Below are 21801 nucleotides of genomic sequence, written 5' to 3'. Positions count from 1 at the left end.
GGCCGCTGAGCCTGCACGTCCGGAGCCTGTGCCCCGCAACGGGAGAGGCCACAACAGTGAGAGGCCCGTGTACCGCAAAAAAACAAAAAAGAATTCTTAGTGAAACCGATACTAAAGAAATCTTAAATTTTATTCTGTAGTCCAGGAGTTAGACAACAAATAGTTTGGAAACATCTAATACACATTATAGGAAAATGTAAATAAGCCAGCCTCTAAGATAGCCCCCAATGATCCCGCCTCCTGGTATTCACACCCTTATGCAGTCCCCTCCCACATGCACCAGATTTGCTCTGCTTGATCTATATAGCAAATGACAGAAGTTAAGATACGTCACTTCCAAGGTTAGATTGTTAAACAAACTGTAGCTTCCATTTAGGTCCGTTTCTCTCTGAATACTCATTATGGGAGAAGCCAGCTGCCATGTTATGACCAGAACTATCCTGCCAACAGCTCTGAATCTGGAAGTAGATCCACCAGCCCCAGTTCAGATAACCACTACTCTAGCCCACATCTTGTCTGCAACTTCTTAAGAGACTCTAAGGCAGAACCACCTAGCTAAGTAGCTCCTGGATTCCTGACCTTCAGAAACTAAGTGAAATAATATATGTTTGTTGTTTTAGGCAGCTAAGCTTTGTGGTAATTTGTTCAAAGACAGATATTATTAACTCAATAGCAAAGAATATATCCAATGACCAAAAAATGGTTTCTAAACAGTATTTCCCAGCAAAGAGAATGAGGGTTGCTTGGAGGATTACTGATCCAGGTCTAGAGTTAGAAGAAGATTAGCCTGAGACATCATATTTGTAGCAGAAAGGAAGCTATCAGAGACAAATGAGTAGTACCCAAAGGACATAGGAGACAACTTGAAGTGATTACCATCGATCAAAGATGGGACAATGGGAGCAGCAAAAAAAAAATAAATGACTGAAATACAATGAATATATAAAATTATATGAAAATCCATGTATTCATAACTTTCCTGTACAAACTATTTCAGGATACCCAAACAGCCCTTGATAAAAAGAATAGTCCCTTACAGAATGATTCTAGCTAATAAATGGAGAAGAAATACTAGAAATTCAGAAATCGCTGTTTTCAAGCTCCTAATTACAGTGATTTCCAAAGTATGGCCCTGTACCAGCAGGATCACTAGGGAATTGGTTTTTTTATAAATTGCACTAGAAAAGTAAATTCTCAGGCTATGCCCCAAACCTACTGAAATAGAAATTCTGGGGATGGGGCCAAGCAATTGGTGTTTTTAACAAACTCTCTAAGTGATTCTAATGTACACTAAAATTTGAGAACCATAGCCCAATGAAAAGATGATGTTAAGTATCAATCATTAATGAATTAGATGAAAGACTAATAGAAAACTTTACAATTGGGGAGGGGAGGATCAGGCTATCAACACCTAAGCCCTTAATAAATCTTACAATAACTCAAAGTAGGACCAGATATTGTACAGCTCTCAAATGATCCAATATACAGTACTCACAAATATCTATCAAGTATTCTTATCTCTTCCCGTAATAAAGTTAAACCTGAATGTAAACAATGACATCACAAGAAGTAAAGAGACAAATCTAGAATACAGGACATGCTACATAATAATTGGTTTCTGCCACAAAGCAACAGCAGGGGTAAAAACAGCAGGGGAACTACAAAGACATGTAACAAATATAATAATGTGAAGATCTTATTTTGATCCGTATTGAAAACAAACGGACTGTAAAAATATATTGTTGGCCCAGTCAGGGTAATCTGATTATGATGGTTATTAGATGATAAAAAAGAATTACTGTTTATTTTTATAAAGTGTGATAACAGACTCTGGCTATCTAACAAAAACGTCTATACTTTTATATATGATACACACGAAGTATGTAGAAATGAAATGGCAGGTCCTCAAAATAAGATTAACCCTATAAAACTAGATAACTTTAAATGATCTAAGGTAGAGTTCTTCCAATAGGTTCCAGTGTTCTAAGGAAAGATAAAGGATATCATACTTTTTTTTTTTGGCTGCGCCACACAGCTTGTGCGATTCTCAGTTCCTTGACCAGAGACTGAACCTGCGCCCCCTGGACTGGAAGCGCAGAGTCTTAACCACTGGACTGCCAGGGAAGTGCCAGAAGCAACTTAAATTTAAATGTCCATCAACAGATGAATGGATAAAGAAGATGTGGCATATAGACAATGGAATATTACTCAGCCATAAAAAAAGAATGAAATAATGCCACTTGGCAGCAACATGGATGAACCCAGAGATTATCATACTAATAGTGAAGGAAGTCAGGCAGAGAAAGACAAATATCATACGATATCACATATGAGTCTAAAATATGATACAAACGAACTTATTACAAAACAAACGGACTCACAGACACAGAAAACAAACTATGGTCACCAAAAGGGAATGCGGTGGGGACACATGAAGCACCTGGGACTGGCCGATACCAACTACCATATATGAGACAGACAACACAGGGAACTCCAGTCAATACCTTGCAATAAACTATAATGGAAAAGAAAAAAAGAAGTGAAATTTGCGTGATGGGGGTATAATTACTGGGCACTGAGAAATGACTTTACCATATAAACCATTCTACTTTCTATTCTCAATAAAATTATAGCAAATAATTGCTCTCAATTACCTAAATGGCAAAAGAGGGGAACCCTTTAGCATTTTTCAACATTAAGAAATTTCCTTTTAAGATAAATATGTGTTTTTTTTCTATAAAGGCTCTTCTACACAGAGAACACTAGATTATACAACACTCTCATTTTAAAGATGAGGAAACATTCCTCTAATAGCATTTTGATGGTTTCTGAAGTGAGCCATCTCTGCTCAAAAAGAAATTCTAAATTTTGGGGAAAAAATCATATATTATATAAAATAAGAACGTCAGCAACTAGTTAATTAATGTAGCGAATGCTCTTTCCAAATTTAACATTGAAAACTTCAAAATTAAATTATTTTTTGTGAAGAGGATCCTGAAATTCACGACTGATGGGTATTTTCTCCTTCTGTTTTTGTTCATAAAAATGCATCTAAATACCTGATGTAATGTTGAGCACCAGAAGTCAATGAACAGCTTCAGTGAAAGTCAAAACTGAACCAAAAATATTTATTCATTATAAATTAATTGAGTTATTTAATTCATGCAGCATGCAGACTACAAGCAAATACAGGCAGGATTATTCTCACCTTTACCTGCTCTATATGTCTTGGCTTGATTGACGGGCATGGGCGTCATAGGTATAGGATATAAAGGCTTAAGGGAATAAAAAGAACAAAAACAAAAACTGAAGATTAGGCTCTCAAGATATTAAGAATGTATTTTACCACTCTCTCTTAGTTGCATATTGCTAGAGAGCTAGCTCTGAGGTTTCCTCATTCTTTATGAGTCATTAAAAAATAAAATCACACCCACAGCTAAAAAGACAAACCCCAAACTACAGTAAATCTAAATCATCTTTCTTACCAGAAACATTCTCAGATTTAGGTCCTTATACTAACAACACACCACACTGCAAGCTTCCACTTTTTTTAAATACCTCTGTTATACCATCACTGCCTCAAATCACTGCATACCTACAGGGTTCTTGGTGTCAAATACAAATAACTTAGAGAGGGTAAATGAACACCAAATTCTATGACTTACTTGCACTCCTGGGCTCACTGGGACTGGATACATCATATTTGGTGCAAAACAAACAGGTTGAGTATAAACTGGAGTTGGCTGCTGATGACCCACCATAGATGGGCTAGGTTGTGCTTGAGGACGAGGCGAAGTTGGGGTGGTAGAAGGCTTTGGCTACAAAAACAAAATCAACTACCTTAAGGTGAAAAGCTAATCATTACTGCAATTTGAGGACTGATTCCCCCCATCTTTCTCAGTTTAACTCACTGTTGATTAGTAGTACCTCTTAATGAAAATATCTCACAGAAAATAAACTTCCACGTTTCAAATAAAAGAAAAAAAATACTTAGTTATGTTACCAATAACCAAGTATTATTGGTTGAATAATGTTACCAATTAATCAACAATGCTATTAAAAACAGCAGTGGTGATTTTTAAGGAACTGGAGACTGTTTTTAAAAATTAAAAAATAAACACATCATCTTACAAAGTCAGTAGAATAATAACTGTGTATCTGTGAACCTGAGAGCCTCGCTGACCAACCATCTTCAAATTCTGAGTCAGAAAGATTAAAAAATTTGCCCCAGACCACATCTAACTGATGACAAAACTATCATTTTTTTCCTATGGCTCAAAAATATTCATTAATGACTACAGAAGAAAAAAGAACTTAAAGTTGTTTTAGCATACTATAATTGAATTTAGATGGCAGGTATAGGAAAGGGTATATTACTACTACTAATTTTTTTTTTAAGAGGCTAGATTACTTCACAGAGAGAGAGAAACACTTACCTGAGAAAAGGAACGAGGGTTGAACTCCTTCGCATTGGGATTCAACGTTGATTTCCTCACTTGCCTACACCAGAAAAAAAATAAAGCCCAGTGAAATCTGCATGGAACTTATGCTACTGTAAAGTCTTTTATACAAGTGACAGTTTTTTTTAAATTGCTAAACATTTAAACAATTCTCATTAGAAGATCACTAATTCTCTTCATTAAAACACACATATACATAATTCCCACCCTTTATTTTGATAATTACTAGCCAAAAAAGGACAATTTTTTAAAAAGTGTAATACGAATGCCTCTCTCAAAAGCAATCAACAAAACTTAAACTGAAAAGACAGTAGCCGCTTATAAAATATCCGTAAAAGCAATCTTTAATATACCAATTCTCTAGCATGCAGTATTTTTTATGTGATAAATTGTTTCCTATATGAAATATCTTGGGAAAAATCATGACTCTAATAAAAAATTTTTGCCTCAAATTAAGAATAAGTGCTCCTTGACTTATCAACATTTGCATTCCAAAAGTTCATCTGTAAATGGGTTGTATGGAACCCAGAACAAATAAATCAATGGTGGTGTGGTTAGGTTCCAAGACTAGCCCACAAAAGCCCATTTAATTGATAATATATTGGATGTGCAGAATTAATTCTATCTTAACAAATCTAACTATTAACTGAAACTTTTTTTTTTTTTTTTTTGATGGAAAACACATTGAATTCCAAGTAGGGGCACCAGAGACTTCTCTCTCTTCTTGGCAGTGGAAGTTCTTAGTCGAGTAGCACAGCCAGGAGGTGGGTACTGACTAGCATACAGGGGCTATCAGTCCTGAAGCCAGTGATTTTTCAACACCCTGTACATTTATAAATAAGCCATTCTTAATTTACGCATAGGGTTTTTTTGCCACAGGGTGGAAAACCGGTGGAGGAGGGAAGAAGAGTATAGGGTGCAATGACCTAATTGACTTAAGATGTCATCTGTTTACGCCATTTTTTTTGTAAGTTGAGAGCTACTTATAAAGCAGTCTAAAAGTCTAGATAGATTCTTGAGTTGGAAGGTTCTGGACACCTTAAGGAAAAGTTAAGTAAATAACAGATGTGCTAAATTCCAGGTTTACTCACTCAGCTGCATCTTTCTTCTCCTCTTTATCATCTTTCTCTTGTTTACATCCTGGACTGGAAGTCTGAACCCCTTGGGATGTGACCTCAGGCCCCCTCTTGTGCTCTGTGTTACTGAGGATTGAAGGGGAAATGCTGGGACTGCTCGGCTTGCTGCTGCCACTGGTGCAGTTGCTGCTATTTTCAATGAAAGAATCCTTAGCATTTGGTTCAATTTTGTCTTTGATCAAATCTCTTGATTTTTCTCCCTCTCTATTTTTGTTTAGCAGCTGATCCATAGATTCAGAAGTAGAACTTGGCTGTAACTAAATAAAGGAAATAATTATACTTAAATATTTTAAATAACTCCAGTAATCGATTTTTTTTCCACGAGCAAACTGAATAAGACTTTTTTCATACTTTACGAGTAATGTTTTCATTATAAAGCAACAATAACAAAATGTCTATACAACACAACTGCAGTCATCTAAGCACTCAAATGTCCTAGCCTGAAAAGTTAAATATTTACTGAGTGCATACCATGTGTCAGAAATTGTGTGTGCTAGGAATGGAAATATGAAATAGTTCCTATCCTCCCAAAGCTTTCCATATGGATGAGATTAGACACTGGACAAACTGGCGTAAATGCTATAGGATCCCACGGGAAACAGCAACTCATGGAAAGAGAAGGCTCCTCAATGGAAATGTCATCCAGCCTAAAGTGTGAAAGATGTTGGGGGTTTGCGGGGGAGTTTGGAAAAGGGACTAAAAGTCTAAGTACAAGAAACAGCATCTTTAAAGACCCATAGGAAAGGCAGAAGATGGCCCCGCTGTGGAACAGAAAAGTACTGGTGGGCACAAGATGAGTCAAGAAATGACAAATTCACCCAGGAGGAACGAGATCATAAAGGAACTTGAAAGCTATGTTAAGAACTCTAACTTTTAGTTCTCAGGATAATGAGAAGTCACTGAAGAAGTTTAAGCAGGTACAGACTGAGAAGATTTATAGTTCACAAAGATGAGCACGGCAGCTTTGTGGAAAATGAATTGCAGGAAGCCAAGTAAGAGTGTAGAGACCATTATGGCAGCTGGACTAAGACCTGGGCTTGACCTTGAGAAGTGGTGAGTTGGAAAGTCTGAAGTAGGTGGATTCAGAGGGAGACCTGACTAGACATGTAGGTCAGTTAGACCTTGTAACCCATACAGGAAACCACAAAACAGAAGCACCAACAAGAAGACCAGAAGACAAAAATGTTAGTAAAATAAATGATGGGGTTTTTAAGTTTGCAGACCAGAAGCAGTCAATGCTACTACTGTCTGATGATGATTTAAGATGCCCTACTCCACAGAAGAAAGAAAACAGGAAGAGCTGAAGGAAATGACAAGAAAAAGAGAAGAAAAGGGCAGCAAGTAGAAGGAGCCATGGTGGAAATGAGAATAAATCCAAGCAGCAGCCCTAGGCAGTGAGAATAAGCTAAAGAGCAATTGTACAGCAGAAGGGGCTGCAAGACTAGAGAGACAAACTACCTCCTCAGCCTCAGGAAAGGCGGACCACTGTCAAAGTCTCACTACTGGAGCCCTTGGTATCCTGGCAAGGAGCACCACACATCTCGGGGGCTTCTCAAGCTTCACTGCATCACCAATATAGTGATAAAAGTCTCCAAGCAGTTGACGGCAGAAGGTGAAAGCAACATTTGGACACAGTGGGAATTTAAGTCACAATATAGGTACTTAATGTTTAGTAGAGGCTATATGTGTAACGGACCAACTGTGTACTGCATAAAACTTTAAATATTTGTCACAAAGGTCTTCGAGCGAGGCAAAAATAAGGCTTTTGATGTTGTTATTCACATAATGGCAAACATTACCTATAGTACTCACTATGGGTTGGACACTGTTCTAAACTATTTACAAACTCATTCATTCAGTCACTGTAACAGCCCTATTTGATGTACATACTACTAGTGCAATCTTATAAATGAGGAAAATAAGGCACAATTCATGCTTTTGAACATTCTTCTGTATTTCCTATCTGCAATACACTAAACATAAAAGAAAACTGAGATTATTCTTTTTATTTTTTCAAAATTGAACCACTGTTTCCTTTTATTGAGAAATAATTCACATATAACTTCATATTAGTTGCAGGTGTACAATGTTGTGATTCAATATACTTAAGTGTTGCAAAATGATCACAATGTCTAGTTAACAGCCATCACCACACAGTTAAAAATTTTTTTTCTTGGGCTTCCCTGGTGGCTCAGTTGACAGTCTGCCTGCCGATGCAGGGGACACGGGTTCGTGCCCCGGTGCAGGAGGATCCCACATGCCGCGGAGCGGCTGGGCCCGTGAGCCATGGCCGCTGAGCCTGCGCGTCCGGAGCCTGTGCTCCGCAACCGGAGAGGCCACAACAGTGAGAGGCCCGTGTACCGCAAAAAAAAAATTTTTTTCTTATGGTGGGAACTATATAGACCTACTCTCTTAGCAACTTTCAAATATACCATACAGTATTACTGACTATAGTCACCATGCTGTACATTACTTCCCCATGACTTATTTATAACTGGAAGTTTGTACCTTTTGACCACCTTCACTCATTTTGCTGCACCCACTGCCTCTGGCAACCACCAGTCAGTACTGATGATTTTGGGTTTGGTTTTGTTTTCTTTTTTTTAAGATTCCACAAATAAGTGAGATTATACAATATTTGAACTTCTCTGACTTATTTCACTTAGCATAATGCCCTCAAGGGCCATCCACGTTGTCAAAAATGGCACTTACTCTTCTTTTTTATGGCTGAAGAGTAATTCCATTGTGTGTGTGCACACACGTGCACATACCTTGCGAGCTAGTGTTTTCGTTTCCTTTGGATAATACCCAGAAGTGGAACTGCTGGATCATATGATAGTTCTATTTTTAATTTTTTGAGGAACCTTCATACTGTTTTCCATAGTGGCTGCACCAATTTACCCACCAATAGTGCACAGAGGTTCCCTTTTCTCCACATCCTGGCCAGGACTTGTTATTTCTTGCTTTGTATTTTTGAGAATAGCCATTCTAACAGGTGTGAGATACCTCACTGTGGTTTTGTTTTTTTAAAATATTTGTTTATTTATTTATTTGGCTGCATCGGGTCTTAGTTGTGACACGTGGGCTCTTTGTTATAGTGGGCAGGTTTCTGTTTGTGGTGCACAGGCTTCATTGCCCCACAGCATATGGGATCTCAGTTCCCTGACCAGGGATTAAACCCACATCCCCTACATTGGAAGGCAGACTCTTAACCACTGGACCACCAGTGAAGTCCCCTCATTGTGGTTTTGATTTATATTTCCTTAATAATCTCCTTAATAATTACATTTCCTTAATAATTTCCTTAATAATTAGTGAGGACCTTTTCATGGACCCATCACCATCTTTACATCTTCTTTGGAAAAAATGTCTATTTAGATCCTGTGCTCATTTTAAAATCAGATTGTATTTTTGCTATTTAAGTTGTATGAGTTCTTTATACATTGTGGATATTAACTCATAAGATATATGACTTACAAATACTTTCCCCATTTGGTAGTTTCCTTTAACTTTGCTGATGGCTTCCTTTGCTGTGCAGAAGACTTTTAATCTGATGTGGTCCCAGCTGTTTATTTTTGCTTTTGTTGCCTTTGTTTCTATTGTCAAATAAGAAAATCACTGCTAAGGCCAATGTCAAGGAGCTTAGCTGCCTATGTTTTCTTCTAGGAACTTTATGGTTTCAGAGCTTACTGTCATATCTTTAATCCATTTTGAGTTGATTTTTGTGTATGGTATAAGTCAGTGGTACAGGACCTCCCTGGTGGCGCAGTGGTTAAAAATCTGTCTGCCAGTGCAGGGGACATGGGTTCAAGCCCTGGCCCTGGATGATCCCACATGCCACGGAGCAACTAAACCCATGCACCACAACTACTGAGCTGTGCTCTAGAGCCCGTGAGCCACAACTATTGAAGCCCACATGCCTAGAGCCCGTGCTCCGCAACAAGAGAAGCCACCGCAATAAGAAGCCCACACACCACAAGAGTAGCCCCCGCTTGCCCCAACTAGTAAAAGGCTGCTCGCAGCAACGAAGATGAAACACAGCCAAAAAATAAATAATTAAAAAAAAAGAGAGAGAGAGACAGCGGTGCAGTTTCATTCTTTTGAATGTGGCTGTTCAGTTTTCCCAATACCACTTATTAAAGAGACTGTCCTTTCCCCATAATATATTCTTGGCTCTTCTGTCATAAATTGACTGCACATGCATGAGTTTATTTCTGGGCTCTCTGTTGTTACATTGATCTGTTTCTGTTTTTATGCCAATACCATACTGTTTAGATTACTATATCTTTGTAATACAGTTTGAAATCAGAGAGTGTGATACCTCCAGCTTTGTTCTTTCTCAAGACTGCTTTGGCTGTTCAGGTCTTTTATGGTTCCATACAAATTTTAGGATTGTTTGCATTATTTCTGTGAAAAAAGCCATTGGAATTTTGATAGGATTGCACTGAATCCATAGATTGCTTTGGGTAGAATGGACATTTTTATGGGAAAACTAAAATTCTTATGTGACTCAGAGAAAAAGAAACCTGTCATTGCCGGTACAACTTTGGTTCATCTATATTTTGGTAATAAAAATTAATATTTATTGAGTATATACTATGTGTCAAGAACTATACTGAACACTTTACTTTACAGGCAGTATTTCATTAATTTTCACAAGAATACGATGAAGTAGGTTCTACAATTATCCCATTTTGGCTTGGGAGATGTAGACAACATGCCTCAATGTTGTACAGAGGGCAAGATTTAAACCTAGATCACTGGGACTTCCCTGGTGGTGCAGTGGTTAAGAATCTGCCTGCCAATGCAGGGGACACAGGTTCAAGCCCTGGTCCAGGAAGATCCCACATGCCGCGGAGCAACTATGCCCCTGCACCACAACTACTGAGCCTGTGCACCACAACTACTGAAGCCCGCGTGCCTAGAGCCCATGCTCCGCATCAAGAGAAGCCACCACGATGAGAAGCCTGCGCACCGCAATGAAGGGTAGCCCCCACTAGTTGCAACTAGAGAAAACGTGCACGCAGCAACAAAGATCCAATGCAGCCAAAAATATATATAAAAAATAAATTTAATTTTTTTTTTAAAATAAAATTACTCAAAATATAAATTGGCGCAGCCACTAAGAACAACAGTATAGAGGTTCCTTAAAAAACTAAAACTAGAGCTACCACTTGATCCAGCAATCCCACTCCTGGACATATATCTGGAAAAGACAAAAACTCTAATTTGAAAAGATAAGTGCACCCCGACGTTCACAGCAGCACTATTTACAAGAGCCACAACATGGAAGCAATCTAAGTGTCCATCAACAGACAAATGGATAAAGAAGATGTGGTGTGGTGTGTATGTACACACACACACACACACACACACACACACACACAGCCATAAAAAAGAATGAAATAATGCCATTTGCAGCTACATGGATGGACCTAGAGATTATTATACTAAGTGAAGTAAGTCAGAAACAAATATATGACATCACTTACATGTGGAATCTAAAAAAAAGATACAAATGAACATATTTACAAAACAGAAACAGACTCACAAACACAGAAAACTTATGGTTACCAAAAGGGAAGGAGCGGCGGAATATACTGGAGTTTGGGATTAACAGATACACACTATATATAAAATAGAAAAACAACATGAACCTACTGTATAGCACATGGAACTATATTCAGTATCCTGTAATAACCTATAATGGAAAAGAATCTCAAAAAGAAGATATATATACACACACACACATATGTGTAACTGAATCACTTTGCTATACACCTGAAACTAACACAACATTGTAAATCAACTACACTGAAATTTTTTTAAAAAGTACTCAAAATGGATCACAGCCTTAATTGAAACTCTTAGAAGAAAATAAGAGTGAATCTTTATGACTATGGATTAGGCAAAGGTTTCTTAGATACGACACCAAAAGCACAAGGGACAGAAGAAAAAATAGATACACTGGACTTCATCAAAATTTAAAAATTTTGTGCTTTAGTTGTCAACATCAAGAAAGTGAACAGACAACCCACAGAATGGGAGGAAAAAATTGCAAGCCACACATCTGATGCAAGACTTGTACACAGAATATATACAGAACTCTTACAACCCAATAAAAAGACAACTCAATTTTTAAAATGGGCAAAGATCTGAATAAACATTTCTCCAAAGAAGACATACAAATGGGCAATCAATTATCATGACTGTATTTTCCTTAATTTATAACTAGAAGTATTTTTTGGCATTTTGCCTGTCCCATTTATTACTTTATAATTAGTTGATTATTTATTATGTCTCATAATAGAAGGAAATACAAGCAAAATGACATTCACATAGATATCTAATTATCATTACTTGATAGATGTTGACATTTATGTCCATATTGTGACTACAAATACTGATGTATATTGTGGTAATGTCAGTTCTGTTATATGTAGACATCTTATGTATAAGGCTGAAACTTCTTGTGAAAAATGGCAGGCACTGATCTTCATGAGAGATGGTTTGGGGATACTTTCATCAACATATGTCTCCTAATAAAATCAGTAGTTATGAATTACTTCACTAAAATGTGCAGAAAGACAAAAACAAACGAAAAACAAATGGGCAATCAACATATAAAAAGATGCTCAACATCATCGGCAATCAGAGACATGCAAGTCAAAACCACAACATACCACAAGGAAGACTATAATCAAAAAACCACAGTAACAAGTGCTGGTAAGGATGTGGAGAAGCGGAAACCCTCCCATACTGCTTATGGAAATGTAAAATAGCATAGCTGCTTTGGCAAAGATTCCAGAAGTTTTCCTCAAAAGGTTAAGGATAGAGTTACCAGATGAACCAGAAATTCCACTCTTAGGTATATACCCAAGAGAAATGAAAACATATATCCACACAAAACTGTGTACTAATATTCACAGCAGCATTACTCCTAACAGTCAAAAAGTGGGAACAACCCAAAGAGGCATCAACTGATGATAAATGAATAAAATATGGTCTATCCATATAGTGGAATATTATTCATCCATAAAAAGGAATGAAGTACTGACACAGGCTACAACATGGATGAACCCTGAAAACATGATGGTAAGTGAAAAAAAGCCTCTCACAAAAGGCCATTTATTGTATGGTTCCATTCATACGAAATGTCCAGAACAGGCAATCCATGGAGACAAAAAGCAGATTAATGGTTGTTTAGGATGGGGGTTGGGGGGAGGAGTGTTTGAAAGCTAATAAGCAGTGACTGCTAAGGGCTTATGTGATGACTGTATAACCCTGTGAATATACTAAAAACTGCTAAATTGTACACTTTAAACGTCTAAATTGTATGATATGCAAATTATACCTCAATAAAACTGTTACAAAAAACATACTCTCTAATATGCTTCAAAGTAAAAAAAATTTCTTTTCTTCATAACATAATAAATTCATGCAAGTGTACTATAAGAAGAGAATGACTGACTGTAAAAAATAATGCTGAGGAAATAAAAGTATGGGCAAGAACATGACATTTATATCAAAGTGAAGATTATGCAAAATAATACCATCTGTTGCTTAGGGATCTCTTCATATGCAGTGTAAAGAACTGCAAGGAAAGATACCCTTCGCTCTGGCAGGAGGATGCAGCTGAGGTGGGCAAGTACACAGGAGACTTTAACTGTGCTGGAGTGCTTGATGTATTAAGCTGGTAGTGGGCATCTGGGCATTCAGTCACTGGGCATTCTTTGTATCGTGTCCATGCATTAACTATAGCTTAAAAAATTAAAATTAAATTTACAACTGCTAATAGCATTAAAGCTGAATAGATAAATGTGCTAGGGTATGAAATGATATTTAATATTTTAAACGGTGCCAAAAAGTCAGGAATGAACTACTGGCAAAAACTTATTAATTTTTAGGAAGCTAGAACACAGGCTAGGAAAAGGCTGCTTTTTGCTTTTGATCCATTCATCTTTTAAGTCTTTTTTCAAAGGCTGATAATCAGATATTCCCCCATTAAGAAGCTAAGTTTCAGGATGATTTCTTGATTTGGTCTCAAAATACACCTTGATATGCACAATATGTTACAGTAAATATTGTGCAAAAGAATGAAACGGTCATCCAGGAGAGGTCAGAGTACATCCAGCAAGTCTTAAGGGAGAGAAATGATATTATAGAAGGATGTCTACCAAAATACATTTGTGCATGAAGTGTTAATCTGCCACTCTTTTGTAAAACCAGGGTCTAGGACATCTTCCACATGCCACATCAGATAATCAATGCCCTGGCCTTGCTCTACTGTCACTGAATAAAGTAGTCAACTGAATATCAAATAACTTACATTATGGTGACTTCCAAAGTCGGAATTACATTCTCTCTCATTTAATACCTGTATTGTTCTTACCAAATCTCATGATTTTAGTTACCTCACTTAAAGCATATGCAAAGACAACTTTAAGAATACACAAAGCCAACTTTAAGAATGTTTAGGGACTTCCCTGGCGGCACAGTGGTTGGGAATCTGCCTGCCAATGCAGGGGACACGGGTTCGATCCCTGGTCTGGGAAGATCTCACATGGCGCAGAGCAACTAAGACCATGTGCCACAACACTGAGCCTGAGCTATAGAGACTGCGAGCCACAACTACTGAGCCCACGTGCCACAACTACTGAAGACCGCGCACCTAGAGCCTGTGCTCTGCAACAAGAAAAGCCACCGCAATGACAGAAGCCCATGCACCTCAACGAAGAGGAGTCCCTGCTCCCATCAATTAGACAAAGCCCACGTGCAGCAACGAAGACCCAACACAGCCAAAAATAAATAAATTAAAAAGGAAAAAAAACAGAAAAAGATGTTTAGCTTTCTACACACATGGTTTGATTTTTCTGGGTGTATATATAATGCATTTTTGTAAATGAGTGATACAAGAATTTTTAGTAATGCTTTAAAACTTTTTTAAAAATTCTAATTCATTAGTCAATATGATACTTACCCTAAAGTCATTCTTAAATTTCTTTAAATCATCAATCTGTTTTCTATGTTCAGAAACAATTGGTGATATACCTGTAAAATTAAGAAGTGTTAGATCCAGATTTATTTCTAATCTTTAACTTAAAATTCTTTCAGGATGGGATGTTAGAAATGAAAATAAATTCTATTATCAAAATAATAAAAATTTCAGGGCTTCCCTGGTGGCGCAGTGGTCGAGAGTCCGCCTGCCGATGCAGGGGACCAGGTTCGAGCCCCGGTCGGGGAAGATCCCACATGCCGCGGAGCGGCTGGGCCCGTGAGCCATGGCCGCTGAGCCTGCGCGTCCGGAGCCTGTGCTCCGCAGCGGGAGAGGCCACAACAGTGACAGACCCGTGTACCGCAAAAAAAAAAAAAAAAAATAATAATAATTTCAATATGTTATAGACGTTGACATGTTAAATTATGCATTGAAATATGCACAATCCTAAGAAAAAGTACTGACCAAAAATACTCTGTATTGGGCATGAGAGTAAGACATATTCCTTCCTATTTCTACAGTTATACCCAAAGACTTTTTAAAGCTCTAACCTTTACTTTCAGCTTTTGAGAAGCTAGGTGATGTCTCATTGGGCTTCATATTTTCTTTATTCCCTGCAGAAGAGTTCTGCCTCTGATCTTGAAGCCTGGAATCTTTAGCTAGAAAACAATATTTTACAAAAACTCAAAGTTAGATAGGGGCTATAGAAGTAAAAGGGGAAAATATTCAACAAGTTTGATCCTATGTTTTTGGAAAAGAACATTTAAACAAAGGCTTTCCAACTTTGCAGACATATGAAACACTAATAATTTTATTTATAGTGACATTTACTACCCAGGAATGTAAACTATCTTAATAACATACATTCAAGAATAACATATGAAATTAGTAGCATTACTTAAACTAACTTCATTTATATAAAATTTTAAATGTACCCTCAAATACTGACACATACCTATGAATAAAACAACATAGCCATTTTTCATAAACTTTTAAACCTCTAACACTCAACTTCACAAATGACACTGTGGATCTGGAAGCCCTTTCTTACATACCCTCAAGAGATGGGGTTACAGCTCTGTTGGATGCAGGACTGGCAGGCGTAGGAGATGCAGCTGGTACAGGCATAGCAACAGCTTCAGCTGGAATAATACCAGCTTGGGGAGAAGCAAGAACTGGCCCACTAGGAGTATTTCCAATACTGTTCTGTCTGGGAGACCTGGGTCTGTGAGTTTTAGGGGATAATCTTGGAACTACAAGAAAGAGAAAAGTTACCCATTATATTCTCAGTTCAATGTCACTTCTTCAAAAAGGCTTTTCTGAAGATCTAAGTAAAACAGTTCTATCTGACCTCCTCCCCAATTACTTTTTATCCCATCACCCTGTTTTCTTTTCCGAAGTCTGAGGAATAGCACTGATGATGGACAATACAAATATCTGAAGAATGAAAGCAATTACTAATACCTATGTCCAACAGTAGTTTTCCCTCCTAACTAATTATATTAATTATAAAATGAAATATTTTATGAATTTAGAAACTGGATTTCTAAGGCAGGAAAAATGCTACTTTTTAGGATAAAGATAACATTCTCTACTGAGGAAAAAAAAGTGAGACTGTTTCTTTAAAATAGGTGGTGGGGGGGCGGGGGGTGGTGGGGGGAATCCCTAAGAAGTAGGCTTATTTGGCCCTCCTTCAAATAATAAACTCAAATACCTTTAGCAGTTTGCAGCAAATCCTACATGCTCTTTCTTACCACATCAAAATCCACTCAGTAGTAACTAAGGAAATTGGGAACTCAATTTAGCTCAAAGGGGAAGCTAATCCAAGGAGGGGTTTAAATTCCACATGACTTCAAAATAAGTATCTAATAGGTTTCATACGCCATTATAAACCTATTCAGATTCAAAGATTTAGAGAAAAATGGTTCAATTTGCTTCACTTTAGTGGTTCTTTAAGTCAAAAGGGTCAAGGAAGGAAAGTATTATTCAACTGTCATTTTTCTAATTAGTATAAAGAGCAAATCTATAACACAGTTCTGTATCTCTAAAACTGTGATTTTACTCTTTCACTTCTATAATCATGTTGCCACTTTCAAAATTCATTTCCAGACATCTGAGTAATGTCAAACAATTAATGGTACACTAAAGAAATAAAGATTTTAGAAATTCTATTTTTTATTAATTGAATCATTTCCTTGTAACTGAAGACCAAAGAAGAAAACAGAAAGTTCAAAGGAATTTACAATAAATACCTATATGAAGGTGAGCAATGTGTACCAACCAAAGATATTTAATGGAGGTGGGTTTATTTTTGTTTGTTTAAACTTAAAGATCTTTTTCTTTTAAAAGTTCTATGCACTGATTAAGATAGATTATGACCGAAAACCACAATTATCGCATGCTCAAACTCTATAGTCATCATGGAAGCAAAACATCAATATTAAGTAGCAAAAGCAGTCTTAATTGTAAGATCCTGTCAAAGTATATTTTTCACACTTTTATAGCTGCCATGAGCACATTGTTCAGACAAATCACAGATAAAACTTGGGCCCCAGTGTTTGTTATTCCTTAAAAGGGAAATATGGTCAGGAATTAGTGCCATATATTGGTGCTACGGAAACACAAGGACCTGGGCCCATAATACTGCCTGGCATAAAGTAGAATGTCAATAAAAATGCATGGAATGAATGAATGCGGGCGGGGGGGACGGGGACACAGCACTATAAGCCCAGAATAAATGTTTGTGGAATGAATCAATGAACAAAGTTGCTAAGAAGACACAAAATATGATCCCTCCAAATGTTATGTACTATATTTGCCTTCCATTTGAGTGGTACTTTATAAAACTATAAAGTATATTCTTATTTATGAACCCCACATGAATTTCATCACAAGACCATAAAGCAGAGTAGCTAAAGATTACTCACTCAGAAAACTGAAATTCAGAATGATCACATGATTTGCCCTAACATATAAGTAAGTGGTAGAGCCCAGAAAAAAAAAATATAGCTTTCCCAATTCCTGGTTAGTTCACTATTTTTCATATATATACTTACAATTCCTCAAACATAGCTCAAGCTCAGCCCTTTTTACAACTAGTAGAATAACAAAATGAACATTGTCATTATGCTCCAAGCCAAGTGTTACCTACCCCCGCTGACCACTGATGACCATGTGCCCCCTGCGGGACTGGTCCTTGCTGCTGGAGGAGCAGTCGCTTCACTTGGTGGGGTATGGGATACAAATTCTAGGCCACTGGAAATGGAACCCCTCCCAGCAGAAACTCTGTGATTTCGAGGGTGTCGCTGGGCCTTTGGGGACATCCTTGGAGGCCCTAAGAAAGAAACAGTGAACAACACATGAATGCCACAATGTCCATCAGTACCACTTTTTTGCTGAATACACATAGACCATTCTCTCTCTCTCTCTCTCTCTCTCTCTCTCTCTCACACACACACACACACACACACACACACACACACACACACACACATTCCCTCTCTCTCTCATTGCTTCTTGGTTAAGAAAAAGCAAACAAACACCACACATATTCTTTCAGAATTATTTTGTGGAATGCCGTAAAATTTTACAACTAAATTTTATTTTATTTCCCTTTATTTTTAAAGAAAGGGAGGGATGCAGTTGGTGGTAAGAAATCAAACAATAAGATGTCATAAGTCTTCAAAGATCTTAGCAATTTGTTTAATCTATACCCATTATTTGTAGGCATATAAAAATAAATATAAAATGTTAAGAATTAAAGCTACATGATGCAATAATTTTTATTTTAACATATACTTTTAACTTTTTCCCTCAAATTTTCTACAATATATTACCTCTAAAATTTGGGGAAAATAATTTTAAACAACAAACTATTGACCACAATATGTCTTTGTACTAGTAAAAAGATACACTTTTTCCTTCTTAAATTTCTCCAAAACCTTAATTTATCTATCTCTTCTGCCACAGTGAACAATTTCAAGACCCATTTCTTAAAACAGTCCTCACCTGTAGGAAGTGTCTCATTACTTAATAGGCTGTGAACTGAAAATTCTATTGTTAAGGCATGACTTATAGACTAGAATAACTGACATTTGGGGAAGAAATTTGCACTATACGAATTGTCAAAATTCCACATCAATCAATTCTGTCACCCCATTAGCAATTTCTATTTATAAAGAAGTCTACTGGGCATTCAAACAAAACTGTCAGGCGAAAACAGTGGACACAATGACTCTTACCACAGAAACCCGACAGTGATAACACCTGGCAAAACTAATTCTTAATGCCAAAGCCAAGGCCCCTTACCCTTACCTTGTCAAACTCTTTATTTTTTATTTTATATTTTTGGCTGTGCCACGTGGCATACAGAATCTTAGTTCCCTGACCAGGGATCGAACCTGTACCCCCTGCAGTGGACGTGTTGAGTCTTACCCACTGGACCACCAGGGAAGTCCCTTGCCAAACTCTTCAGAATGTCAAATTAATTTGTGCCCTGAGTAGGAATTCAATCATGGGCACGATCTTACAAAGAGTGTTAATGTTATATAATTTTCAACTGGAGATACAATTTATATTGAAGAATGAGGTAAGAACTGGGTATTTGCATATTTATACATAATTTTTATGTCCCTTTACAGAAAAAGACCAAGAAAGATGGCTGGCATAGCTCAATAAAATCAAACTCTAACTTAAAAAATTCAGCAATATGTAAAATACTTTCAGAAACAAAATATATTCTCTATATTAAACACAGAAAACCACTATATTTAATAGTTTTATTTTGAAGTTCACATTTTAAAAAATGCTTCGGCGTCACCTAACTACATGACTAGAAAACATATTTTAATTCAAATTATTTAAAAAGAAAAACTGGGGGCTTCCCTGGTGGTGCAGTGGTTGAGAGTCTGCCTGCCGATGCAGGGGACACGGGTTCGTGCCCCGGTCCAGGAGGATCCCACATGCCGCGGAGCAGCTAGGCCCGTGAGCCATGGCCGCTGAGCCTGCGCATCCGGAGCCTACGCTCTGCAGCGGGAGAGGCCACAACAGCGAGAGGGCCCGCGTACCGCACAAAAAAAAAAAAAAAAAAAAAGGAAAAACTGAATAACACAGCATCCCTGAATATGCAGAAGGTGTACTTTTGTGTGAGTCTTTACATCTAACTGTCGTGAACACGCTCACACTCACGAATGAGTTCTATTTTATCTAACATATTCTCATGAACATCACTTATGCAAACAATAGACCACAACAAATATGTCAACAGAATATAACTTTTCATTTAGAGGCCACCATCACAGGCACTTCTGAGTAATAAGGAAGTCACCTTGAAAATCAGGCTTTTCAACAGCTAACAAGGTTAGCTGCTTTAGTCAAGATCACATGACCTCCCTGCCTGGATGACAACAATTTATTAAAAAACAGCCAACTAGTTTTCTCCAGGGAAGCATTTTATGCCAGAAAACTGTGTTAGTCTCAACATAAGCAATATCAACTGTAATTTTAATGAACAAATCAGATTAAAATTTTAACATATCAAATACTCTGCAATAATGTCAAAGGTCTTTTTCAGAAAAAAGGTTTTTTACTTATGCATGACATTTAGATTAAAATGTGACCTTTCTACAACACATCCATGTATCTGATATGTAGCAATGGTGGATTTAGCATCAATGAATGAGAACTACAGGATTTTATTCTTTTTTATTGACAAGGGAAATAAATAGATAAATAAATAAAATTCTAAAGATTCATACATAGCTAAGATAAAAATTTTATCTTAGATCAAGAACTTCTTCCAGATTAAAGACTTTCACTATGAAATATTACAAAACTATTTTTTTTAATTCCCCAAACACAAAATTAAACTCTGTATTCTAATCTAAGAGTAAACACACAAAGGCAGCTACATGTAATGTCCCTCTCAAAAAGGACCCCTAAACTATCACTCCTGCCTATGGCCAACAGGTAAATTCACTAGTACCTTGGCCAAGGAACTATAAAATGATAGGTTCTACAAAAAGTCCAACACTGACGAAGAAAGTTCACTGTTTACCATTAACCACTGTATAAGTGGAAGGGAGAAGGCCCTGGGCTGTAAATGAGCATCATTACCAGGCAGAGACAAAACCCTCATTCTTACAATTCAGGATAGTTCATAGCTTCACACAGCATTTATCAAATTTCTCTCTAATGAACAAAAGGTTAATAGAAATAGTTTTAATAAACTAAAGTTAAAACACAGAAATTATAGGTTATTAAATAATGAAGAGGAAACTATTTTGTAATTATAAACTCACATAGGAGTTAAACAAAGACAAACAAAAACATGAACAAATTGTGGTATTGTACCTTCTGAAGACATGCGTTTAGGCATAGTAGAGACAGGAGCTGGAGAACCATGAGCAGAGGGGTGAGACGGGGGTCTGGATGGCCGCGAGGGGGGCCTGGAGGGCGGCCGTGTAGGGGTGGCTGCCCGAGGTGGAAGAGAGTTGGGACCTGACTGGTAGCGAGAAGGTGGGCGAGAGGAAGGAGATGGGCAAGGCGATGGCCAGGGAACACCTGACAGAACAAATGATATGAAGGAAAGTATAAAAACTAAAGAAAAAAATGAGGGAAAAAAGTAAACAGAAAAAAAAAGTAAAATGACAAAAATGATTTCTTGTACATTTTAACCCTTTGAGGACAGTCATTTGATTTGTGATAAGTTTTAGCATAACTTAACTGACATAAATTCACATTTTACTTTAACCTCCTTAAAATTAAGTCTGTTTAAATGAATACACGTTCCCAAAGGGTTAATTAGGATCTACACATACTACTGAAGAAGACAGTTAAGACTGTGCCTATTAATTCTGCTTCTATAACTGTTTCTTGGTAATCAATTGTTAAAAGGAGTATAACATACACCAGATAATTTCACACAATAAATCACAAAACTCAGGAATAAGATTATTATTAAAAGCTTTAGCTTGACACATCAGCTATTATATCTCATTAAAAATGCTGGTTTCTTGTAACTGTCTGTGGTTTTCATCTAGTTTATACTTTAATGTAAGGTTGAGTTTGAAATCTCATTAAGCAGGTACATTTAAGTAGAAACAGAACATTACTTCTACTATTTTCTAGAGTCACAGGAGTGACAGGTTAATATTCATTGCCTTTCCAAAACACATATTTTAATCTTATCAAATTGGAAAAAGGGGATCTT

General features: G+C 37.1%; 2 protein-coding genes across 25 annotated transcripts in view; one reads left to right on the top strand and one right to left on the bottom strand.

Moving 5' to 3' along the window:
- ATXN2 (ataxin 2) overlaps window positions 1-21801 on the bottom strand; it is a 135824-nt gene that overhangs the window by 31037 nt on the left and 82986 nt on the right. For 13 of the 24 annotated variants that reach the window (XR_010836769.1, XR_010836768.1, XR_010836770.1 and 10 more), the window contains exons 10-18: window positions 20943-21152; window positions 17743-17925; window positions 15647-15844; window positions 15143-15250; window positions 14577-14647; window positions 5552-5853; window positions 4437-4500; window positions 3666-3818; window positions 3209-3275 (exon numbers count right to left, since the gene is read on the bottom strand). Coding sequence is in view for 20 of the 24 variants with exons in the window: in XM_059040795.2 (XP_058896778.2) it covers window positions 3209-3275; window positions 3666-3818; window positions 4437-4500; window positions 5552-5853; window positions 14577-14647; window positions 15143-15250; window positions 15647-15844; window positions 17743-17925; window positions 20943-21152 (1356 nt within the window). In the remaining 4 variants the exon portion in view is untranslated. The remainder of the gene's footprint in view (window positions 1-3208; window positions 3276-3665; window positions 3819-4436; window positions 4501-5551; window positions 5854-14576; window positions 14648-15142; window positions 15251-15646; window positions 15845-17742; window positions 17926-20942; window positions 21153-21801) is intronic. The other 11 variants (XM_059040796.2, XM_067014732.1, XM_067014734.1 and 8 more) reach the window with 3 other exon arrangements.
- SH2B3 (SH2B adaptor protein 3) overlaps window positions 1-21801 on the top strand; it is a 92049-nt gene that overhangs the window by 62655 nt on the left and 7593 nt on the right. The window lies entirely within an intron of this gene.

Source organism: Kogia breviceps, chromosome 15, assembly GCF_026419965.1.
Source record: "Kogia breviceps isolate mKogBre1 chromosome 15, mKogBre1 haplotype 1, whole genome shotgun sequence".
Lineage (NCBI taxonomy): Eukaryota > Metazoa > Chordata > Mammalia > Artiodactyla > Physeteridae > Kogia > Kogia breviceps.
The sequence above is the reverse complement of the archived record's forward strand: the minus strand, read 5'-3'. Positions and strand labels throughout refer to the sequence as shown.